The sequence below is a fragment of the Betta splendens genome, chromosome 6 (genome assembly GCF_900634795.4).
Source record: "Betta splendens chromosome 6, fBetSpl5.4, whole genome shotgun sequence".
In the NCBI taxonomy this organism is placed as follows: Eukaryota; Metazoa; Chordata; class Actinopteri; order Anabantiformes; family Osphronemidae; genus Betta; species Betta splendens.
This window is the reverse complement of record NC_040886.2, coordinates 16,221,143-16,240,965: the sequence shown is the minus strand read 5'-3', so window position 1 is coordinate 16,240,965 and position 19,823 is coordinate 16,221,143. Positions and strand designations below refer to the sequence as shown.

Genomic DNA, 19,823 nt, shown 5'->3' with positions numbered 1-19,823 from the left:
CAGGGGGAATTTAGAAAAAGTAAATTTGTACTTTAAAAAAATTCAGTTTATAGTACATTTAGTTCTTCCACCTTTGCTGTGGCTCCAAAGCACCAGGGGTTTTCCTCTCCCATCACACGGTTGTACCAAAGGTGCTGTTTCTCTGTGGATGTGTAACATTCCTGTGAAAGTGCTTTCTTGAAGTGTCACCACAAGCAGCAGGAGGTCTTGATATATAAAAGCGTCTGTTCCTAGAGAGTCTGGCTTTTATCAAGTGTGTACCGTAATGTCTTATTGCCTCTTTCTGGGCTGTTTGTGATTGTTTTCTCAGCAGGTGTCACACCTTCATACAGCTTAGCTCCTGCACAGCTTGCTCAGAAATTGCTGTTCACCTCAAACATTTAAAACTGTCTTTATATTGTTTCTTCAGTACATTTTTTCGTTTCTTTTATATTTTTCTCTGTTTTGAGCCCAAAGCACTGTGATCCCTTAAATATTTCACTCCTCCATCCTGTCAAGAGCTCGGCCCCATTCTGTCTTTTTTTTGTCTTCCCCACTTTTTTCTCCTCCTCAGGCTTCAAGTCTAGCACGTTAGGTTCGTGTAAAGTTGTCCACACCATCTTGATAATAACTGGTGAACAGCAGAACAAAAAAATACAAACTAAATTTATGATTAGTAAAACAAGTTTTTAGGGCCGATGTTGCTGCTGTGATGTGGTATTCCTCATATTATGTCAATGTTCTCAAAAGGATCAACTGTGTACAGCCAAATCCTTTTTTTGTAATTCATTTAAAAATGACATTTCTGTGGTATTTTTCTACTTGTTAAGCTCTTACTGTGTTGCGTATGAGACACAGTCACATACTGCTCAGCATGAATACTTGCATGCATCACATATCTGAAGCAAACAGGATTTTAACATGACACTTTTGCTTTTATATGCTTTATCTTGTGACCTAGCTGTTTACCGCAAAGTAAACTTGTCAATCATTAGGTAGTTTATTTGCTGCAGCAGGTCTGTTACAGGTTACAGCATTACACTACTGTGCTATCAGTGTTTAGCTCAGGTCTTAACATCTTAAAACCATGAATAACTGAAAAGAAGTAAATCACTGCATTAGTACCTTCTGTGGTGAAAATGATTTGTGTTGAATATAAATACAGTAAGGCCTTTGGTGGGGGAATTTAGTAATTATAGTTTGGGTCTACATTTTTACACCCACTTGCATGCAGAAATCAGTACATATAAAACAAACTGTGTCAACTGTTACAAATGTTACAGTAAATAAAAGGACTCGGGCTGTGTAAGCTGCAGGGCTCTTGGAACTGATCTATCCGGTGATCACGTCATGAACTGGTCACAGTCCAGCCTGCAGACCTTGGCTTTTGACTGGCAGACGAGGGGTTAACTGTGCTGGCTCGATTGGCCAACACTGGGCGTGCTCTGGCAAACACTCATTACCTTAGGCAGGTAAGAACGCAGAGAGAGAAAGGGAGAAGCAGAGACACGAGCGAGGAACGCATACAGGAAATGACTTTTGGGCTCTTCACAAGTGACCGGGCTGCTCCAGCTCCAGTGTGAATTCATCTGCGGCTTGTGCTCAGGGTTTCCAGATGGGAAGCTGTGTGAGTCAGTACAGTGGGTATGGACCGCAGCCTTTTTCTTTATTTCCTTCCTGTAAATAACGGTAGCATGTAGACTATTTAAAGTCATGTTGACTTAAGGTGTTAGATAACAGTGAATGACGTGTGATTTTGGTTGGTTCTTTGCAGCAGAAATCTGTGAAAAGGTGAATTATACAAAGGCAGCTACATTCTGAACAAGTCAGGTCCTGACAATAAAATGTCTAAAGGTCATAAAGGTATTTTTTTTTCCTACCAAGGGCTTCTCGAGGCCTGTTTCAGATCTTGTTTTGCATTAAGGATTATACAGTGTGCTGGAAATTAGCTGTCTCTTAAAATGTGGTTTGGTGCCATCTTTATAGCAACAGATTGGTTTGTGGTAGGATTAAGTTATTTAGTTAGTTAGTTATTTGTGTCCTGGAGAATAGATTTGTTTAATCACATATAGACAGAATAGGGAAGAAAAAGGAGGAAACACAGTGAACATCTGCTGCATTCAGTGTCAGACAGCACTGTGGATTTGCTAATGAAACTCAGTCTTTTTACCGCGTACTCACTCACTGTTTTGCAGTTGGCTCACTGCTACACTGTCATCAGCCTTTTATGAAGTAATGCACGCTGGCAGCTTCTGCAGGCCGTTGATTGCTGGGCTTTTCGAGTGTCTGAAAGGTTCTGTTGACTTGTATTGGTGCACCAGCTTTTATTGTCTTGTAATTTCTTTAGGCCAATGTGTTTGCTGCGAGACCTTTACTACTGCACTGCGCTGTGCTCGTATTTTAATGCCTGTTATGGTGATAGTCTGCGACGCACAGTGGCTTTAGCACCGTTACTACTAGCGGTGAATAACTGGAAAACCATTTTTACTGGTGCAAAGATGATGCTAAAATAAGCTTTTCAGCTACAACGAGTCCCAAGGTTTTTGTTGGACACAAGCCTGTCTGAGCTTGGCTGCATCTTCTCAATTACATAAATCATTAGTCACGTTATGAGCAGTGTTACACTCAAAGGAAATGACACATCTGATTCCTAATATGAACATTACAGCCAAGCACACCCATCACAGTGACTGTGATACCTCCTCCTTGAACTGTCTTTTGACGCCTTTATCCTTCACATTCATTTTCTGTATTAGAATAGTGATAATATCTAGTTATCTGTAGCATTTCACTGAACCTGTGTGGCCACAGCCCAGGTCACCACAGGTCCCTCTAAAAAGCCACCGCTGACGTTTTATTAGCTCCGGCATCAGGAGCCAGTTACTGATCCAAGACGACTGTATACTATAAGTGTAAATGTTAGTCATGTTGAGTGTGTTCCTTTCTTCTGCTGCATCTGTTCTGATATTTATTCTTCTAGAGCAGGTTGTTCTCTGTTCACTGCTCTGCTACTTCTTGTAATAAACAGACTGGTTGTACAGCAGCTGTTGAGGAACCAGTGTTTAAATTGATTCACAACATTATATTGCTGTTAAACTAATTTGTGTCTTTTTATCCTTTTACTGATGTATTGCCGTTTTGAACTCGCGGTGCTGCCTCTTGTTTCAGACATGCAGTAAGTGACACATTGCTTCCACAGTTTGCATTTTCTGGCAGCAACAAGCTACAGACTATGACACGTCCAAACATCACCAGAGATTTCACACTGTGATTTCGGTCACTCTCACTCAATCTCACCTCTTTTGGTGATAACACAGCTCGAGTAACTGTAAGACACGACCCAGATTTCAGATTTCATGGGCTTTGCTTTGAGTCCTGTTGTGATGGGGAACATTATGTATTCATCTGCTGTTAGTCATTCTGAGGAGCAGCTTTACATCAGACTTATAAAATGCAGCAGACTGTTTCATCATCTTGTGCCACTCTTTGTTTGATTTTATTGTCCTTTATTCTGTTTTTCCCATTGTGGATCATTTGTGTTTGTCTTCAGCACACGCAGAATGTTTCATTACACTCCAGCAGCTTTATCAAGTGTGTGAAAGGCTAAAAAGGAATTCTAACAATCACATTCACGTCTGCCACCTCATCATCACACCTTCTCATCAATCTGCTGTGGGATATTTAGCTAAAATCCATCTTACTGCTTTGAATTCCTCAAATCACAGCCGTGTGACATCAGTTTTAGTTATAGAACGTTATGACCTGCTGCCTTTTACATTCCTTTTTTCCATTGAGACAGAACCAGATATAAACATTGTTCTGCAGCACGTGTTTTGATCACATCCTGTCATGTTAGAAACTGATGTCCCTCACAGAGAAAGTGAAAAATGACCATTTGAAGACTTGAAGACAGAATAATGAATAAAATCAAGAACTCCACATGTGCATAAGCGATCAAGTCATGTCTCTCTCTGTCATGTGCAGCCAGACGCCCGTCAGTGTCACCAGTAGCAGAGATCGAGAGCTGCCTGGTGCTGCCTCCCTTCCTGCCAAAGTGAATCTAGGCCTGCTGCTTGGGGAGGTTGAGGGGGCCCGTGTCAGACAAGTTGCCATACCAGCGTCAACCAGCGAGGGCAGCGCCAGCCTCGGAGAGCCAGAGGATGATGGAAACCACTCCCATCGTTCCCACTCCCCCGCCTCCAGCCTTTGCAGTGCCACATACAGCAACCTGGGTAAGAGTGACACATGCAAGAGAACTGAGACTATTCCTAATAATGTAGCACAAAGCAGGTGCTTACAATAGCACCAACTCTACTGTGCTTATAGGTGTATGCAGAGCCTAGGTTCTGGATTCATTGGGTGGGTCTTCAGTGTCCACAGCCGTCCTCCTGTAATTAGTTCATTTACCTTTATTTAATATTATCTGAAGTCACCAAGCACAACTTAACATGTGACACGTTTTTAATAATTCATTCCCTGCTAAAACAGCTGGAAACTTGATACATTGCACCTGAAATTTAGAAAGAACCAGTTTCATAGTGTAGCTGTGATTCTGTCTCTATAGGTCTGGGACAAATGTTGTCATGACAACTTGATTTAGCAAATTTTTGGACATACCAAAAAGAAATTGTAGCTTTGATTCTTGCGTTTATTTGACTACTATTCCACTTATTTTAGTTTAACATTGTTTGACGTGTTAGGAGCTACACTAATAACCATGTTAGAACATATTCACGACTGATCGCATGTGCTGCAATGAATGTCAAATGCTTTTAATGTCGCGTTTGAGACTAATAATGAGATGCATAAGTATGAATCAGTCATTTGCAGATATTATTGATTATTGATTTTTTTTTTCAGAGGACTCCTGATAATTAATATAGATTAAAAGCCCCAACCTCTTCTGGTGTATAATAATAATGATAATAGTGCAGACTCTCTACAGCAGGAGGGGAGGGGCTTCGTAGGCATAGCTGTCAAACATAGCCAGGCACTTTAAACATGCAGCCTCGTCTGTTGAAGTGCGGTTCTGTGTGAGAGCAAAGACATAGAAGCACAAAGCGCTGAGTGAGGAGATTGGGATTGTAGAGCAGATACGGTGCTGAGGTGCTTTACTGTGCAGGCTGTGTGGTGTTTGAAAAGGCGAGTGGGTCGTCTTATTAAAGGATCCATCAGAGTTTGTGTTGCTGTTGCTCTAATCAGGCTGTGTGCGGTCTGGGTGTGCTGTTTTTGTGTTTCTGGTGCTTAGAATGCACCTCGGCGCTGTGGATAGATATGCTGTGAATGTGCTAAAAGCTCCCCCGGTGACGCATGATGAGCTGCCTGCAGCTCCTCAACGTGCGCCTAATGAGCAACAAGACGGGAGTGAGCGTTCGCATGTTTGCCTGCTTTAAGACATTGTTCAGATTGTCGGCTTTTTTGGCACAATGTGTGAGGCTTCAAGATTTAAACTACTTTTAGTTTCTGCATAAATCTTGTCTTTTCTGCTTGTCAACATTTCCATTCGATTTGTCTCAGCCCTCGTTTCTCCCTCTCTCTCTCTCCGTTCACTTTTGGCTGTTGTTATAGTCTCTGTTCACACATTTCAGTTGAGGCTCGCATTAAGCTTCCACTGGCTCTCTCTCTTTGCTATATATACACTGTACACACCAGGCTGGGTGCTTTAATCAGAGCATCAGGCAGTAGGAGGCAGAGCGCTTTCTGCCTCACTCGGTGAGAAGTCTCCAGTACTGGTGGGAGCGTTGAGCTCGCCTGTTGGCACCAGTGGCTCCGTGCAGCCTCCGTGCAGCCTCCCAGGGATGGAAGCAGAGAACAGTCTCTCTCTCTGCCTCGCTGCGAAGCGGCTGCGCTGCGTTTAGCCCAAAACTTTCAGGCTTTCGTTGAACTGAGGTAGGCTTCTTTTTCCTTCTTGTCTCCCTCATCGCCTCTCTTTCATCCATGGCTCTGTGATGACTCGTCTTCCACTCGTGCTCTGCTCTTTTTATATTCCTCTGTCACTTTCTCTCACTTGTAGCACCTTCAGCCTCCCACTCCACTGCTCTTGATTCATTTCCTCCCCTATTATTCTGCCCACCTCCTCTTGTTGCAGTGTCAGACTTAGTTTTATTGCAGCACAATGGCTGAGCACTAATCACTTTGCTATGGCAGCGAGCACTGTACCTACTTCTGCTTACAAACAGTCTCTATGCAGCTTAACTGCAAATGGATTCCTCTAATGTGGGAAGACTGTTCTAAAGGTTTAATACATGATTGCTTATAACATTTAATTACTTTGCACATTTTAGGAACTTGTTTTTTCTGAGAGTCTCGTGGGTAATTATACACTTAGATGAGATAAATTCATTAATTTATGTCATTTTGGTTCATATTTTTGATTTATGTGCTTAATATACTTCCACAGAGTAAAATCATTAATCCAGCCATGCTAGAGAATGTGTATACCAAGTTATGTGCATCTGACATTTTGAATTATCTGATGATAAAGTGCAGCAGCCAGAATGCGATGCCTCTAGATTTGCGTACAGTATGTTGGTGTTCAGATGTGGCTTCAGAAAATTAAGTTTTCTCTTTGCTCAAGGGCAAAAAGTCTGAAAGCTTTCCAGTTTTATTTTTATCTGCCGTATGTAAAGGCATATGCTATCGTACTGGAGATTGCTACAGTAATACAAAACATTTTGGTATAAAAAGTAAAAATAGCCTGATTTATTTTTATATTTAATTGGTTTGCATCTGTGATTTTTTGCGTCTGTATTTATCATAGGAAGTCTTTTACTCTCTGGGTGGTTGCTGTCATATCATCACGTTTCTTTCATTGATTACTTGGTAGCTTCACTTGTGAAGTGACATTCACAAACTGAGTTAGTCTTATGTAATTAAGCTAAATCACAGCCACATCTCCATGACTGGACGCGGGACACGCTTGTTTTTTTGGATGGATTACGGCGGCTTGGCGAAGAGGCGTATTAAATGTCTTCCCTCTAGGGAGGATTAACAAGACTCATTTACTGCATCCTCTCTTAAGGCCTCTACTGGTCTCTTAAGATGATGGCAGCGTGACGCACACGTGATTGCTCACACAACGGAAATGGTTTCTCATGACTGAGAGATGTGAGAGGGAGGTTTGACTTGATGATGTGACTTTGGAAGTGACCGTCCTCTCTGTCACCTCTCATTGTGATCAACCAGGAAATTGGGGTGTTTCCTAGTCAGTTACAGGCTTGTCTGTGACCTTGTAGAACCGCTCAGTTAACCACTCGGCACTTCTCTTTTGTTCTTAGCACATTGTCACACACTTGTCTTTGACCCATCAGCCCCTCCAATCCTCAACTCCAGAGATTGATATCCAATCAATCCCTCAACCCTGCAATCCTTTCCCACCACCAGCCTCAAAATCAAGGTCACTTCGAGCCAGTGATAAATAGAGCTCCTCCGTTGCCCGTTTAAGCCTCGCTGCAGATTGAGCCGGGCAGCAGGGTGGTCGGAGGGAGGACTTGTGCCCAGCTGTCCTGCTGCCTTGCTTCTCCTCAGGGCCACGCGTCCCCTCACGTGCTGCGGCACACAACCTCATGCCAACCTCCCATCCTAATGCAAGGCAGCGAGCCAGTGGGCGTCTGGGGAAATGACACGTGGGTGAAACGTGCTGGAGGAAACCTAGTGATCAAAGTGTCCAGAATGATTTGTGTGTGTCACCTTTTACTCTTCATTTCTAAAAGTCAAATTCACAGGGATGGAAACCACTGACCACTTAGATAGAAGAATGCATTGAAATTATTTGTTTTAATTAGAATTTTTTTTTTAATTTTTAAGTTTTCAATGTCAATCCAATAAAGTCCATAATTATTAAATAAAGATAAATAAAGTGGTAAACACCCTCCACATAATTTTATGTGCTGCACTCTTCTCTTCCAGGTCAGTCTAGAGCCAACATGATCCCTCTCAAGCAACCACGGCACATCAAAGCCTCCAACGACACTCTGGCCTCCATCGACCTGGACGGCCTTGGTGACCAGCCAGCCCCTAAGGCCACGCCACCGCCCCTACCCAAGAAGGCTGTACCCCGCTCCGTCACCGAGCCCACCCTGGGAGGCAAGGAGCCGGGCCAGGGAGCCTTAAAACCTCGAGCTGAGGCTAAACCCGGAGGCACCAACCTGAGCGTGGCCAACCCTCTTTACGATCTGGACTCCACCTGGGAGACAGCTAGCCAGAGCTCCTCCCTCAGCTCCGAACCTCATCGAGGCCACGACCACGAGAGCGTTGACTCCATGGAGAGGCCATCAGCTGTAACAGGTGGGAACAGGGGCTGCCCAACAAACAGCACGTCCTCTCTTACCACCCAAACTGCACCAGCTGCACCTGCTGCAACCAACAGCACCGCTGGCAGAGAGAGGAGAGCCTACCCCAGTACGGAGTCTCTGGCTGCAAGGGGAAGGAGTCCGGTTGTTGCTGCTGCAGGAGGAGGATGCCCCAAAACCCACAGAGCAGCTCTTTACAGGGGTTTGGACAGCTGGGACGAGGTGGTGGGGAGGATCCGGGGGCTTCACACAGACACGCTGAGAAAGCTGGCATCAAAGTGTGAGGACCGTTTCATGGCCGGCCAGAAGGATCACTTGAGATTCGGCACCGACAGCTGGTCCCACTTCCGGCTGACCACTGGGAAACCCTGCTGTGAGGCAGGGGATGCTGTGTACTACACCGCCTCCTATGCCAAGGACCCACTTGTCAACTACGCCATTAAGGTGAGTTGTCTGGTTCTGTTAAATGTTCAGTTGGGCCACTTGCACTTTGATGTTCCTGCTTTACATCCTACTTGCAGCATTATTCTTTTTTTATTATAAGTTATCCATCAGGTGATTATTGTAAAGGTCTATTTACATTGTGAAATCTCTCCTTCTCACTCTGCTGAGGTAGATTAAAATGTTTGGGCTGAAATGCTGGCATTCAAATTTCAAGCCTTCAGGGCACACAGCGTTATGTAATGAAACCTGGGTGTGCCGCATCTCTACTCTGTTTAACCATGTGTGGGTAGCAGTTTTGTCTGCATGCATGTACTTGGAGAGCAGGAGGAAAGAGAGGGAGAGAGGAGGCCAGGGACACAGCCAGGAGAACTCTGAAGCAAAATACAAAGCAGTTATGGATGAAGGTTGCATTATTCACAGGATATGAAATTCTCTGAGCTTCTCCTCACTTCAAAGCTTTTGGCTTCATATTAGCAGCAGGCTCGAGAGAAACGCTTGTTTTTTTATGATGTTCAGCCATAAGCAAGTCAACAAGGAGCAGCAAAAACAGTGCAGCACAAACAGACCCACCTCCACATTAAAGCTTCCTCGTTTCTCCTTTTTGTGTTTTGCCTCCTGTCTGCAAAGAAGATTTCACATACTGTGATATTTCTAATGCAGCGCTAATTATTTATAATGCACCTTCGGCATGGCTGTGTGAATTTCCCAACTCTCAGGGGTTCATCAACGCAGCCTTTACAGCTTTGAAATAAATCCCTGAAATGTCAGTATTAAGGAAATGAGACGGGGCAATAAATGAGAGTGATTGTGTGCTACCCTCCAGCTCCATGCTGGAGTCAGTGCAGGTCATTTACTACCTAATAATCTATAATCGTGACCTCGAATGATAATCTGCTGTCGTCTCCAAGTGTCTAAAACCGCCCAGCGCACATGCACCTTCCTCCAGTTTCTCTGTGTCTGACGTGTTTTCACTTGTGCAGCAATATTCATTTCAAATCAGGACGTAATAAGCTACATAAATTATGCCAAAGACGACCAAGGTTAAAGTTGACATTAATGGGTGTAATAAAGAGAAATGATTGAAGTAGCAGCAGTCGTAAAAGAGCACGCAGACGCTTTTACTGCTGCCTTGTTCATGTTTCTCAAAGGCTGAGGTCACAAATACAAGTCTAAGACACATAATGTATCAGGGAGGTAATTCAGTATTATCACATCTATTATCACAGGTTGACTGTGAGGAGAAGCTTGTTCTGAAATAGTTCTGAAATAGTAATGAATGCATTAGCAAGTAATGTAGTTAAAAAAAATAATACACTTTGAAATTGCAGTATTACAGTTCATGAATAAGCTATTGATTGAAAAATAAACTAAAAGTTCTCACAGATCTTTTTGGCAGTGGTTCATTTTCAGTTGCATATCTTAAAATTAATGCAGCTCGACCTTCTTCCCCGTTGACATTTTAGTGAGCGTGTCTGTCTGTGGCGACAGATACTGTCCTTGACTCAGCCGCCCCACTCTGTGCTGTGATCAAAGTGTAGAAAGACAAAGAGCTGCACAGGCTGTCGCTGTGGTTTAGCAGACAGAGTCTGACACCATGAAGTCTGCCGTCGCTTCATATACTGCATTATTAAAGCCGTGAGCTGCTTAGCCAGAAACTGAGAAGTCTCACAGTCGTATTCTGTGCTTGGTACTGAGCCCTGCACATCCATGAATACCTGACCCAACTCCCAGTGGACATACAGGTTTCCATCACTGCTGTAGGCAGAATCGCTACAAATACTTATTATTCCATCCTTAACAAAACGTTCCCTCTGACATGTAAAAACGTTTTTTTGTTTCTTTCTTTCTTTGTTTACATAGATCTGTCGGAGCAAAGTGAAGGAGACCCAGCAGCAGTTTTTCCACAGTCTTGCAGTGAGACAGAGTCTGTCCGTGCACTTCAACATCCAGCAGGACTGTGGACACTTCCTGGCTGATGTCCCCGCGCGCCTGCTGCCCTGGGAGGAGGAAGACGAGGAGGAGGAGCAGGGCGAGGATGAGGAGGGGGACGGACGCGGACTGAAAGACGACGAGGACAAAACCGCAAACAGGACGACGGACGCCAGAGCCCCGAACGGCAAACTGGACGACGCGGCGGCGGCGGCCGGGCACATGAGCGCGGCCGGCTGCTTGAGGAGCCGGGTGGTGGTCATCACGCGCGAGGTGCCCTTCCAGACAGTGGCGGACTTTGTTCGCGAAGGTGCGACGAGACACGCCAGCAACCCGGAGCTGTACGAGCGGCAGGTCTGCCTGCTGCTGCTGCAGCTGTGCTCCGGCCTGGAGCACATGAAGCCGTATCACGTGACCCACTGCGACCTGCGGCTGGAGAACCTGCTGCTGGTCAACTGTCAGGCCGGCAACCCCTGGAACCTGGACTTACTGGAGCCCAACAACAACAGCAACGGCGGCGGCGGCGGCTCTGGTGCCGCTTCTTCTTCTTCTGCTGCGGCGGCGGCGGCCGCCAGCGCCACGTGTCCCGCGCGCCTCATCATTAGCAACTTCTCTCAAGCGAAGCAGAAGAGCGCCCTCATGGCCGCCGACCCCAACACGCTACGCGACCAGTCGCGCCTGGCGCCGGAGATCGTCACGGCTACCCAGTACCGCAAGTGCGACGAGTTCCAGACGGGGATCCTGATCTACGAGATGCTGCACCGACCAAATCCCTTTGAGGTGACGCCAGAGCTGAAGGAGCGAGAGTACACGTGGGCCGATCTGCCGCCGCTGCCCGTGAGGTCTCTGTATTCACAGGGCCTGCAGCAGCTGGCCAGGCTGCTTCTCACCGTCAACCCCTCGGAGCGGATCCGCATGTCCGAGGCCCGGGCCTGCCTGCAGTGCCTGCTCTGGGGCCCGCGGGAGGACTTGTTTCAGGCTCTGGGGTGCCACAGCACAGGCCCCATGTCGGCGGCCACCTCCAGCCAGCGCGAGGCCACGCTCCAGAACTGGCTGGACCTGAAGCGGACGCTGATGATGATCAAGTTCGCAGAGCGCTCGCTGGACACGGCCTGCGGCGTGAGCCTGGAGGACTGGCTGTGCTGCCAGTACCTGGCTTTCGCCACCACAGACTCCCTGAGCCGGGTGGTGCACATCCTGCAGCAGCCCCAGCCGCACGCTCAGTCTCAGAACCAGAACCAGGCGGCGCACGCGGCTCCGAACCCACCCCAGGCACATCTAACGCACACCCTGCACGCGACGCAGTCGCAGCCGCTCTGAGTGCATCTGTCTAGCTGTTACTATGGCAACTCCCCTCAGTGGTCCTGGTGCTGATGCTGAAGCGTGTGTAAGCTTCAGTGGAGTTGTTGCTCACCTAGAACTAATCAGTCGATTGTGCAATGACAAACATGGGAAACTGAAACCGTGGGACTAATTGAGTGCTGGCTCCTCTGTTTCACTTCATACAAGCTTTGTAAAGGGATTTAGTCACAGGTTTAACACACGAGGGATTTCTGGACTTTTTAGGGTTTTTTTAAGCCAAGAGCTGCAATATATATTAGGATTAGTTTGCATGAAAGCTCCGGAGTTTATGTTAAATGGAATAAATAAAGGTTTTACACATGTCATCAGATATCTGAAGACTTATCAGTTGGATCTTTAGAGACGACAGACTTTTTCAAGTAATGCAATATGTTCATGGATTATTAAACTTGGATGTAGAGCTGATTTTACTACCATTATAACTTACAGTGCTGTTCTGCTACATCATTTGTTATACTTCCTAACGGCCTTTGGTGAGGTAGCTAATGAACACTGAGCTAATTTTGGCCTTGCAGTTAACAACTTTCAGATTCTTTGAAGTCAAACTGGGACACAGCTGCCAGCTTTGGTTTGGTTTCTAGTTCGAGTATGTGCAATGATTTTATTTGTTTTGTTGTTTTTTACTTGGAGGAAACAGGAACATGTTGACTAATTCTGCTCTGCTAATTGTGGCACATAAACATGCAGCTTCAGGAACAAAGTGAAGTGCGTCGTAAAGAACAACCGTGGATGCGAGACGTTGATGTTTCGGTTATTGCGTTGTTCGGGTCAAGTTGTTTTCAAACGGTTCCGTGTTACGGTTGACATTTGCACAGTCGGTGTGAACGTCGGTGCTCCCTGATGGAGTCCGAGGACTGGAGGGAGACGCCGGAGAGACTGGGAGAGGTTCCTGTGAATTTAAGGGACTGGATTTGATCTTTTGTGCAGTGTGTGGAATGTAAGTTTTTGCCTGGACTGAATCATAATGGACATGGTTTTCCTTTGAACACACTCATCTTCCAGCGGAACCACTCAAAACTACAGAGAAAACGCACTCCTCGACTGAGACGTCTGTTGGTCCCCTGGTAGCGGATCCTGCATCCGTGCTTTGGCAGATTTACTCTGCTTTAATTAAATGAGCTCTGTGTTATTGATCCGGACCCTCGAGCCTGGAGTCAGTGAAAGCAGCGTGTTCACAAGGATCAGCTTCTACAGTTAAGCCAGATTTATGCACATGGCTTTAATAACTATGATGAACAAACAGAACCTTTGGACCGGTTGCCTGGATGATGTGTTTAACCTGGCTTCATATCTTCACATTTATGTGTTTCTTTTCACATCCCAAGCACAGCAGCAGTAAAAAAAAGTACTTCTGGGTGGAGGATCCTACTGCAGATGTACAGTACAAGAGTTAATGGTCCATGGAGTGAAAATGAGATAAAGCAGGTGTGAGTTTGTTTTACTGAGGAATGTGTGTGGACGGCACTGGTGGCTGTCCTTGTACCTAGAGAATTAAGCCTTTATATAGTATATGTAGTATAAATATATATTATCTTTTATCTATTTTAATCCACACACTATTTTGTCGCGTATGGAGCACCTCTGTTTGTCTTTATTCGTTTATGAAGCTTTACTTGACTTTCTTCCACCTCGCTTGTTTTGGGGGAAGAAAACGGTGAGTAGTCATCACTGTCCTGAACTAAGCAGACGTGCAAACGATCATTGATATACAGAACAATGTACAGTATTTTTACCCCTCTTGACCGACGAACCACTTGGAGAAGATGCTGCAGGGCGACTTTGGAGCCGACCGTAAAGCTCAGCATCCGCCGCCACTGAACAGAAGCAGAAGCGCTTGAAGGCTTTGTTGACATGTGTACAGTGTGTCTCCGCCTGCCGCCATTTATTGTTGCTCAACTTAACCAACAGTAACAGAACAATAAATATATGTTTTTATATTTACATACTTTGTCTATGTTTTATTCCTGCACCCATGGGTTTAGTTGAGTCTAACGTCATTAGTTCACATCTGAATTCCTCAGAATTAATGTTTAACTCTGGAGGAACCTTCAGTCAGAATCAGATGTTCTTCAGTGTTAATATATCACTTAATTATCACACAACAGGCAACATTAACTTAGAGAAAAACCCCATGTAGTCAAGTGTGGCCGGTGAAGCAAAAGGCCACATCACCGCCCACGCTCCACCACCAGAGGGAGACATTCCAAAGGCAAAGCACCACCACCTGCTGTTACAGAACCATCAGGGACTGACCTGCTGGTGTTGGTTTAGTCACACTTGTTTTGTTGTGTGTTCACATGTTGTTTGTGGCTGAATGATGCAAAACACAACTCTTTACAAAGAAAAAGCTAAGACATCTTGATGAATTATGTTTGGTTGCTACAACCACATATGAATCATCATCAAACTGCACCACTGCAGCCAGGCTGACTGAGAGTCATAGTTTAAATGTCGGGAACAATGACTTTTTAAAGTCTTTAAACAAAAACTCTTTCAGAACTCAGAAACAAATGCCATAAATTATTGTGCAGATGTATCAGCTTTAGATTTGCTGGTGTGAAGGATTGTTGGCTTTTAGTTGTGTAAGGTCTTAAACCTTGTAAATTTCCTTGACATTACGTTTGTTGTGAATTGGCGGCATATAAATAAATTTGAATTTAACTGAATTGAATTTTTTTTTACCTCTTTGGTGAAACATGCTTTGCTTGAACCAGTAAGATGAGATTATCCTGTCTGGGCTGAGATAATGCTCTTATCTAATATAATATGTCTTACTCCACTGTCTCTTTAATTGAAAAAGCAAATAGCAAAAAAAGCAAAAATACAAGCTGAATGTAAAGAAGAAAGGCCATGGGAGTTCTGGAGCGTTTGTATCTGCGTGGCTGCAGGCCGGGCCGCTCTGGAGCACGTGCCAGTGTGACTCTGGCCATTATGTCTGTTGTCGCCCCATTTAACGACACACGTAGGATAAGAACCAGCAGCTAATCCATGTGGGAGGTGATCATCACCTGCAGCAGATGGTCCAGTCGCTCCGTCGCGGGTGGAACCAACAACGCGGCCGAGAGCAGATGTTTGCTGAGGAAATGCGTTTTTCAATCTGTTTCATACCTTCTATCGTTTTTATATTAATGTATGAGACAATAGCAGCTGTATATGAGTTGGGTTTTCCCGAAAGGTGAATGTTTAGTAGTTTGATAATGAGAGGTTAGTTTACTGGGTGGTGAGGAATCCTCTTGGTGTTTATCTCACCTCAGCAACAAGGTTTAACTGTTCTAAACTACTAAACATTCACAGCCTACAAGTGATTTATTAACTATTAATGAAGCTATAAACCGTCTATGAAGCTTTTCAGATGAGCCTGAACATCTCACTTAAAGGTGGTTTTACAGGACAAGTGACATAGACTGCACTGCACGTCCTGGTTCTGCCTCTAGAGGATGTGTACGTATCAGTATTTATCAGAGGTGTCATACCTGCAGCCCGCCCACCTCCAGAACAGACCCTTATGTAATATCACAGTGAATCATCCCCAACTGCTTGGAGGAAGAGGGGGAGGAGGAGGGGGAGGAGAAGGGGGAGGAGGAGGATGAAGAGGAGGGGGTCGCGTGTCGTTTTGGGGTCAGGTGGACGCACGCATGAGGAAGACTTGGGGAAAAGTTTGTGTCCCTACAATCACTCAGGCCCCCCCCCTCCGGCCCCCACCGGTGCACCCATTGCGTAACAGAAGCGCGCGTGCGCGTGTGAGTGAGCGCGTGCGGCAGGCGGGTTCCTCTCCAGTGCTGCTGCTGCTGCTGCTGCTGTGGAGCCTTGGAGGAGGAGGCGGCGGTCGCGTTATCGAGCGGCCCAGCGGTGGAAGTTGCGCTGCAGGGGTGGGACTTTGTTTCTGCAGTGGGTCGAGGGGCGACACAGAAATGCCTCCGGCAGCAGCTCCCCCGACCCCCGCCAGCATCACCAGGAACAGACGGAGACCTCCGAGCTGGAGATAAACGCTCCTCTTCCTCCGCGGCTCCTCTTCCTCCTCCCGCCGGCCGAGTCCCAACGTTTCCGGATGCGCTGAAGCGGAACGGAGTTCCGCGGCGTCTCCTCTCACCCTCCTCCCCCTCCTCCCGGGATACAAGGACCGAACCGGCACCGGTGTCATTGGATGGAGAGGGGTGCCTGAACGCAGGGAGAGCGGTGGAGTTGGTCTGCCCCTCTCCTCCTCCTCCTCCTCTCCTCCACCTCCTCGCTCCTTCCTCCCTCACTGCACCAAAAGAAAAGTCCGGGTAAGAAATGCGCTCCCTCAGGCCGCTCGGCTCCATCCGACACCTGCGCTCCTCCACGTCTCTGTGCGCCGACGTGGAACATGGCGAGGCACCTGCATGCCGTGTTTCTGTTGGTTCCGCTGGTTCTGTTCACACTACCGGGACTCACTGAAGCATTAGCTGCGCCTGTGAACGCACCCAGCGGACGGGATGGCAGCTTCCTCCGCTCTGTTCTCTCTGGAACTCGAATGTTGTTATTGTGGAGCCGAACAGCACCGTGTTGTTGCGTGGTCGTGTGTGTGTGTGTGTGGGGGGGGGTCTGGTGGGGGCAGCCTCCGGTGGATCCTGGGTTAAAGCATCGATGACAGACGGAGCAGCAGGAGCTGTCCGTTCAGCACCACTCTGAACTCCACGGCAGCTGAACTCCGGTCTGCGTTGAGTTCACGCCGCCTTCAGGGTCTGCTGTTAAACCTCAGGTTAAACCTGAGTAGGAAGAGAAGGACCTCAGCTACAGCAGGTGTTGTTTTGGCTGGAGGCTCCTGTCCCGTTTGAGGCTGCTTGGTGTCTGGACATTAGATACTCCTGCAGTGTGTCCTCTCTCACTTACTTTCAGTTCATTTCAGACTTTTCCTCCAAGTCCCTGAAGCCGTTTGGTTCCTCGTTTCTTTGGTTTCTGGGCTGCGCTCCATCTCCAAACGCTGTTTACTGACAATCTGGAACGCTAGCGCCAATTAACAGACGATGTGTGGGAGGTGAAGTATCGGGCACACTCAGAATCTAAAGCAGGAGCGTTAACTTCAAAAGCGTCCAACTCCTGGAACTCCAGCGCCGACGGGACGGAGTTCGGCCTCATTAACTCTGACTCCTCGGCTGAGTTGTTCCTCGCAGCGTCCTCTGATGCTGAAGTCTGTGTGAAGCGGCCTTTCGTTTGACTGCTGGGGCTTCCCCCGGACACACACACACACACACACACACACACACTGGTGGCTAGCTGGTGTGAGGGCCTGTCTGGTTTTATGGTGAATGCCTGTACAGTGAATTCGACTCAGTCCAGCAGGTTTGTGCTGTTTGGCTCCGTGCTGTCGTCAGTCGCTCGCCACAGAACTGAACCAGCAGAACGGACTCTGCTGCAGAACAATGGAAACCTGTTCGGTGTCATTTACATTTTCACATCTTTCAAAGATGCAGATCTGCAGATTGGCACAGTGAGGGATGAGGGCCGGCAGCACAATGTGCGCTGCTGTCCAGATCCCTTTGGATCCCACTGTGTTTGCTGGATCCTGGATCAATAACGCTGTGGCTCGGCCTCAAATTACTGCCGGTCCCCACTTCAGAGAATTTAGGCTTCCGTCCACCCTCACATCACAGTGAGTGGATGGACCTGTTTCGGGCCTGACACAGGCTTTTGAGGCTCAGAGGCCGCGTTAGCCTAATTGTCAGGTTGTTAATCTAATAGGTCGTAGGCGTAGCGAGTTCGTGGGACGGTGGAGCAGCGATTACATGGTGCTGCCTTTTAGGCCCAACATCGAGGCCACAGACTGAACCTGAGATTAATGGAGGACGTCTATCGAGGTCTCATCACCTGTATTAGCACTGAAACACACCCACACATGAAGCTGTGATTCTGGAAAATGTGTCCTTTTTACATTTTAAGGCCTTAAAACACAAATGGTCATGAATATTAGTGTGAATGAAACGATGAACGTGGATGATTTGTAAAAATCCTGTCCTGGTTTGAAGGATCTGTCCTGACGCCGACTTCAGGCTTGCTGTGTTTTCTCCCCCTCCAGAGTTCGGGTTTGATGGAATCAGCTTCATCCGGCCTCGGCGGGCGCCACTGCTGACATTTCAAAACGGGCGCCGGCCGGCGATGCTGCTCTTACTTACGCGTCCACTAAATGAACTGTCTGAGGCAGAAGTCAAAGTGTGGCTGGCATGGAAACAGGCTGCGAGCGGCCGACTGCTGCGCTGCCTGTGCACAGATGTGCACAGATGTGCGGCTCTGCCTCACAGTGCAGCACGAGGCTTCCTCTTCCTCTGATTATGACTCACTGGGTGGAATTGAAAGCGGAGCTGATTCGTCTGTTGTCGGGAGACTGAGTCGTGCTTCTTTTCTTCCCACAAACGCCGGTCTCTTCACGTCTCTTTTCATTCATCCGCGCTCTTGTCGTCGTCCTCTCTCTTTCTCTCAGCGTGGACATAAATCCAGGTGTTCTTATCGATCGCACCTCCAGCTCAGACAGACGGCGTCTCCTCTCCGGTGGCAGCGAATGCCGCACCTTCAGCACCGCTCTGAGCAGATGTGTTGGGTTCAGGCTCCTCGTACTGAGGGCACTGTAATGTCCTACTGAGTGAAGCCTCACCAAATGATTTGTGAATTACCCATAATGCTGAGCGACGCTGTCTCGTCGTTGACACACACGTGTGATTCTGGACTATGAGGTTCCTTTGGTTCTTTATTTTTTGCTACTTTGCAAAATCAAATTTCCCAAATTTCTGTTCCGCTGCATAATGCACACGTCTCTCAACTCCCATCGTGCTCCTTGTAAAGCAGACGTTATGACAAGAGCAGGACTTCATGCACAGCTTAGTAATAAAAGCGTCCTTTAGACGACTGCGCTTTGCAGTTGGAGGAAACTCGTGGAAGCCCTTCACAGAAAACAGTGATTTTGATTCAAGAGCGACATCTCAGGCTGCTGCATGAACTATAAACTAAGATCCTCCCGTTGTTTTCCTGGTCCCATGACGTGAATGCGCTGTTATGTGCTGCTGCGTGACCCAGAAACAACTCTTTACTTGTTAGAAGACGCTTCACCACGAGTTCATGATCCAGCAGAACGTTCTGTCTGTGTTGTTATTTCAGGGTCACGTGACTCATTGGTAAAATACTAAACATTCCCCTCCACATCCTCCCTCCCTTTGTTCCTCCTTTGCCTTTTGTTACTCACGTTACCTGAATCTGAGCCGATCAAAGCGGAACTGTCTGGGATGGGGGGGGGGGGGGGGGGGTGTTAGATTCCCCCACCGCTTTGCTAATGGCACATCAGCAGCTGTCAGCGGACCCTGCACTGCGTCAGCCAATTTAATAGTCCTGCATGGCTGTGGTCTGCAAACCGCTTAGCAGGATTGAGTGAACACCCCCCAGCACACACACACACACACACACACACACACACACACACACACACACACACACACACACACACGCACACAAACGCACGCACGCACGCACGCCCCACCTCCAACCTTTTCCTATATAATTAGTGTAATGCTCCCGTTTCCCTCGAGCTGCTCAGATATGGGGAGACTCCAAAACAACGGAGGGAGGAGGAGGAGGAGGAGGAGGAGGAGGAGGAGGAGGAGGAGGAGCAGCAGCAGGAATGAGTCACACACCGACAACCATCTTTTTAGTTTTTTCCCGTTTGCAGAGGAACAGAGGGGCGTGGGAAAGTGTGCTGCTCACTCATCTCTCAACAAGCCCCACTTTTAGCAAAATGGCCAAACTACAGTAATCACACGTTTGACAGGAAGCGCTCTCCACTCACACGTTCACCCCTCAAAGGAGCCAATCTCC

The 19,823-nt window shown here is 47.1% G+C and overlaps 2 protein-coding genes across 6 annotated transcripts in view; both read left to right on the top strand.

The window, feature by feature from the left end:
* The window catches only part of peak1 (pseudopodium-enriched atypical kinase 1), a 57,141-nt gene extending 43,195 nt beyond the window's left edge, over positions 1-13,946 (top strand). For all 3 annotated transcript variants that reach the window (XM_029153885.3, XM_029153884.3, XM_029153886.2), the window contains 3 exons: positions 3,964-4,211; positions 7,888-8,714; positions 10,575-13,946. In XM_029153885.3, the coding sequence (XP_029009718.1) occupies positions 3,964-4,211; positions 7,888-8,714; positions 10,575-11,963 (2,464 nt within the window). In that variant the 3' untranslated portion in view covers positions 11,964-13,946. The remainder of the gene's footprint in view (positions 1-3,963; positions 4,212-7,887; positions 8,715-10,574) is intronic.
* Positions 13,947-16,126: 2,180 nt separating this feature from the next.
* The window catches only part of syt12 (synaptotagmin XII), a 10,829-nt gene continuing 7,132 nt past the window's right edge, over positions 16,127-19,823 (top strand). Inside the window, exon 1 of one of the 3 annotated variants that reach the window (XM_029153890.3) lies at positions 16,127-16,270. The gene's annotated coding sequence lies outside the window, so the exon portion shown is untranslated. The remainder of the gene's footprint in view (positions 16,271-19,823) is intronic. The other 2 variants (XM_029153891.3, XM_029153889.3) reach the window with 2 other exon arrangements.